The 5,614-nt window shown below is 37.2% G+C and overlaps 1 protein-coding gene across 1 annotated transcript in view; it reads right to left on the bottom strand.

Moving 5' to 3' along the window:
• LOC103518529 (Down syndrome cell adhesion molecule-like protein Dscam2) overlaps nt 1–5,614 on the bottom strand; it is a 42,047-nt gene that overhangs the window by 8,851 nt on the left and 27,582 nt on the right. The window contains 1 exon segment of the mRNA XM_026830291.1: nt 1,746–2,027. Coding sequence (XP_026686092.1) covers nt 1,746–2,027 — 282 coding nt within the window.

Raw genomic sequence — 5,614 nt, 5'->3', positions numbered from 1 at the left:
TTTTTTCGTTTTTTTTTTTTTTTTTTTTTTTTTTTTTTTTTTGCTACAACTGGTTTTTTGGACTTTTATCGAAAACGAAGAACTCAGGAAAATGGAATCAGAGAACCTTGTTGGAAAATGATGAGATATACTTACCCTGAGCCGTTGTCTGTGTTTTTCCTGGTGTAACCTATACCTAGATGAGTTGACATAAGCCTGATATTATGACCATCCCAATCTCATCCATGTAGTCCATTCAGTTGTAGAGTTGATGACTCATACTTACCCACTATCCAGTCAATATCATTGACTGGTCGATACTTGACACCAAAGTGTATAAGTTTACAACCATTATCAGGCCACACATGGAGCTTTAGTCCCACTGAGGTAGAGTTAGGCATGAGAAATGCATCTCTACTTGGAGTACCAGGATATTGCCCTTGAGTTCTAACTGCTATGGGAGACGAGGGATGAGAGGGACCTAGCTTGTTACGGGCTAGGAGACTAATGTGATACGTACTGCCACATGTTAGACCCTGTAAAAACAATCAATTTCATTACAATCAAACTAAACAAGCTTGGTCCGTCCCTCCGGGAATTTTTTAGCCCGTATTTTATTCGATCGTGGTTAAAAAAAAATCAGTACCTATGTACCTACCTATTTTTTATCCAGTTCATTGTTATATATTATCATAATTATTATTATTATCTATTGATTTGATTTTACTTTCATGTATGATCTAAAATCAAGACTACAGCCCGTTCTCCCTTTATTCCTTTAGGTCACCCATCCATTTATTGGCCTTACTCGGCGTAGCTTAACATAGATGACGCTAAAACCGGTCTTAAATAATGATCGACTGAAGTGTTATCTAAAACTTTCTCGCTTTGAGTTCATAGGTCGTCGCGACAAATTTCGAGTTCAGAGCTCATTTGTGTGAGAAAATGTGAAAAAAATTTGAGTGTGCCAATGCACTTTTTGGGTACTTTTACATCAGAATAGGACTCTATCTCGAAAAAAATTGTCATTTGGTTGAGCCCCATTCTCATGATTTTCAAATATTTACTCATATGAAAGAAGAAAAAATTAAAAAAATTACACCGCAAAAATTTTCCAGTTACGTTATGTACTTCTCGAGATATATGCACATTTTAACGCGAGCGAAAGACGTGGCAACAGTGCCTGACTAGTGTAACGTCACTTACGTCACGCCATAGTGGGGCGAGTACTGCGAGTAGGTATACCTACTATACGCATGTAATTCTAGCGCACTTGTTAAGAAAAAGAAAAATTCCGTTGGTCCTCATTTTTCCTGCTCTATGACTTTGAAACATCACCCAAGTAAGTGCAACTGATCTATTATTATAATTCCATAAAACAACTTGTTCAAGTGGTTTCTTTGGTATCACAAACAGGCGTAACTGAAATCCATCCCATTGTAGAGATATCGATATTTTACTCTAAGTCGCTATTAATATTTTCTAATTTTTCTATTTTTTCTTTTGTACACGAAGAAAAGAGAAAAAAGGACAAAATACCAGTGAAAGACCTTTGTACAGATCAGATAAAGTACGAAAGAAGTCAATATATATATATATAAAAAAATAAAAAACGTCGAAGAAGAAGAAGAAGAATTGATTTTTTTTCTTTTCGCTCTCCTGAAAAATTTGAAAAAATCATTTACGCCCCTTTCTCATTCCATGGTCGATTTTATTGAACCTATACATACATATAGCTATATAACCAAATATCCACTTCGACTTACCTTGCACCAGTAAGACGTAGGTAATTTTATCTGATCCCATGTTATTCTCAACAAGACAAGTGTAATTATCTGATTCGGACGCTTGCAAGTTTCCAATAATGAGATCGCCTCCTTCCCCTATCTGTATGTTTCGTCCCCCTCCTACTCCACCCACCACGACAGAGTCTCCTCTCAGCCAGGTTCTCCTAGGCAGGGGTAACCCCACCATGAGACACGACAAAGACACAGTGGAGCGCCATGGCCGCCGCACTAAACCTCCGAACGATGAGATCTTGGCTGGTACTGGAAAAACAAATCATTCGTATTCGTATGAGCGCCAACCTGACATAGATCTTTATTAAAAAATCTGGTGTGAACATCACACGACTTTCCTTATCCTATTGAATGATGCTTATTTGGATGTTCTAATATTGTAACTTTTACAATATCTCTAACCGTTTAGTCAGTATAGCTGAAAACTGCCAAAAAACGGTCGAAACCGACAAAAAGGGGGCAAAATACCACCCACTGCAGCACGTATCCTAACCAAAGGTTTTGTGTTACATCCTTGTCACATTTGTGGACTACATACCAAATTTCAAGTCTCTAAGCTCACACCGTTCCCGAGATATTATTATTTTTTTATTTATTTATATTTATTAGAGTGTGCCGAGATATTATTGAATTACACCGAAAATTGCCAAAAAGCGGCCGAAATGCCGCCAAGCGTTGCACTGATCTTAACCAAAACCAAAGTTTCGTGTTGCATCCTTGTCACATTTGACAGCTGCATGCCAAATTTCAAGTCTCTAGCTTCTACCGTTCTCGAGATATTTTGTTTACAGAGAGACGAACAGACAGAAGGTCAGACAGACACACGGACCAATGGCTGAAACTTTGTATTTAGGCTCTAGGGACCTCAAAACGTGTTTTGGCACTAAAAACTGACCATCGAAAATTTGACCCGATTACATTACTTTCCTTCCTATAGGATAAGGAAAGTAAAAAGCCAGTCGAAGAGACAGAGAGAAGGAGAGAAGAAGAAGAAGAAGAAGAAGAGAGAGAGAGAGAGAGGGAGAGAGAGATGAGACAAACAGAAACAGAAATAATTAAAATGCAACTCTGAGAAATAATTTTTTTTTTTTTGTTTTCACCCGATTCAATTAATCAAGCCTACAGCCCGTTCTACAAATGGCGGGAAGATGGGTAAGGTGTCTCCGGAAAGGTCTCGTCGAGGAGAAGTGCCTTTTCTTGGTTTCATCTTCTTAGCACTAAAGGGAGACCCGCTAGGGAGGAAAAAGTGACCTTTAGGGGAAAATTTCAAACTTTTCGATCGAGTTGATTAATAAAGAAGTTTTGTGCAACCTGAAATCAAATGTCTTAGTGGCCGAGCGGTTGGGTGTGGGTATTTTAACTCCTCTGCTGTGATGATAAGTGTGATGGGTGGGGGTTCGAATCCCAGCGAGGTCATTTTTTTTTACATAATTTTATCATTTAAAAATGTTTTATGAATAGCCATAATTACTTTTTTCATAATTTTATAGTTAAAAATTACCTATTTCATAATTTTATAGTTAAAATTTATGAAAAAGGTTTAAAATGCAATTTTTAGGTAGGTATGTAGGGTACCGTTCTAATGAAAAAGTTCAAACAGTCGTGGGTTGCTTAAACAGGACGCGGGTTCGATTCCCGCTCGGGACGTATTTTATCTTATCGGAATGGCTGGCTTTATCCCATCCTGTATTTCCCTTAGCAGTTACAGTTCCCTCTATCAGACCCCTGGGGGAAAAAAAAACACCAAACCAAAGAGGAGAGTTAGTAGAAATGTTCATGATAATACCCATGACTCCCCTAAACTTGTCCTTCTTCAGGATAAAATCCGCCTTGAACGGGAATCGAACCCGCGGCCTAGCGCTTAAAAAGCAGACTCGTTACCAACCAAGCTAACGAGGCTGATGAAAAAAAAAAAAGAGGAAGTAATGAAAGAAGGAAGGAAGACAGGATAGGAGAAAGACAGCCTTGATTTCCGAGAATTTAAGTTACTGGCCAATTTAAAGTTGTTTTCTTTTGATATTATGCTGAGGCTCCTTCAATAGGATAAGGAAGTTACTGGCCAATTTAAAGTTGTTTTCTTTTGATATTATGCTGAGGCGCTGAGCACGTCAGATAATTATTTTCTTCGTTTCGTAGGTACTAGGTACATACCTACATACAAAAGATGAGTGTTTCACAGCCGTTTTTATTTAGTGCTTTTGTACCAATGAAACAACTGCTACAATAGTGCCGTAGCATGCCCAATTGCCTGGGTTAATAATAGAACCCATAAATGGGATGTATTGTGTCTAGGATAGTCTAAGCTTGAAAAATAGAAGAAAAAATAGGTAGGTATATCTTTCGAATTTTTTCTTTCTATTTTTCAAGCTTAGCCCTGTGTATAACTTCTACCTTAATCTCTCACCTATTTTCTCTGGAGATTTTCTCAATTGAAATCGCCTTTGAAAGAGGAATATCCTGGTTCAATTCCCAAGTGAGTCAAAACTTTGATATACATATCATGTATTAACTACCTATTAAGGAGCGCGGTAGCGCTCTGCCCCGCTTTTTTCGTGATGACGTCAGTTCATGCGAGGTCGTAAACCATGGCTGCTTCAACGTTATTTTTTTGCGACCTTTGAGCGACATTTTAGAGGATTTAGGGACCGTTTTTGATGTTTTTGAATGCGCCAATGCACTTTTTGGGTACTTTTACATCGGAATAGGACTCTATCTCGAAAAAAATTGTCATTTGGTTGAGCCCCTATAATTTTCGCGGGCAGCCATTTTTTCGTGATGACGTCAGTTCATGCGTCAGTTCGTGATGACGTCAGTTCATGCGTAAACCATGGCTGTTTCAACGTTATTTTTTTACGACCTTTTAGCGACATTTTAGGGGATTTAGGGACCGTTTGTTTAGTATGGAAGACACGGATTTCAAGATTTCAGACTGAATATTTATTGTAACAAATCAGGCCAAAACTACCAAACATGCTCATTGACGTCTTTTTTTTATATCAGTACTTTTTTGTGGAGGGTAACTCTTGACGTTAATTTTTTAACACGAAGTGTTTTTTTTGGGGGTAAGATATCAAGAACGGTTTGTCGTAGAGCGATGAAATTTGGTATGCTATACCGGTATGGTCCAAGGACGCGATTGTAACAATTTGGTAGTTGAAAATCGGACAGTCACTCATCCAGATATCAACCATAGTCAATGTTGCTTCGAACTTCAAAAAAAAAAAAAAAAAAAAAAATCAATTTTTTTTCATACTTTTTATGATTCCTTATTACACGGGGAGCATTTTGATAGGAAATTTTTGACCAAACGCAGGCGGTCGATTTTTGGACTTAGAAAAATTTTCAAAAAGAAGTTCAATTTTTGGACAGTTTCAAATGATCCCTTATTACACTGGGAGCATTTTGAGATAGAAAATTTTTGACCAAAAATCGGACGCCATATAGAGGCGGCTTGGGACTTGGAAAATTTTTCACATTTTTTTTTTTCAAATACGTATTCCGCAAATGTAATAGAAAGTCGTGTGATGTTCACGCCAGATAATAATAATAATAATACGAACAATAATAATAAATATCATTTTAGGATAGAAAATTTTTGACCAAAAATCGGACGCCATATAGAGGCGGCTTGGGACTTGGAAAATTTTTCACATTTTTTTTTTTTCAAATACGTATTCCGCAAATGTAATAGAAAGTCGTGTGATGTTCACGCCAGATAATAATAATAATAATACGAACAATAATAATAAATATCAATAATAACAACAACAACAACAACAACAACAACAACAACAACAACAACAACAACAACAACAACAACAACAACAACAACAACA

This window comes from Diaphorina citri, unplaced genomic scaffold (genome assembly GCF_000475195.1).
Source record: "Diaphorina citri unplaced genomic scaffold, Diaci psyllid genome assembly version 1.1 scaffold2230, whole genome shotgun sequence".
Taxonomy (NCBI): domain Eukaryota; kingdom Metazoa; phylum Arthropoda; class Insecta; order Hemiptera; family Psyllidae; genus Diaphorina; species Diaphorina citri.
Note: the sequence above shows the minus strand (reverse complement) of the source record. Positions and strands in the feature narration are given on the sequence as shown.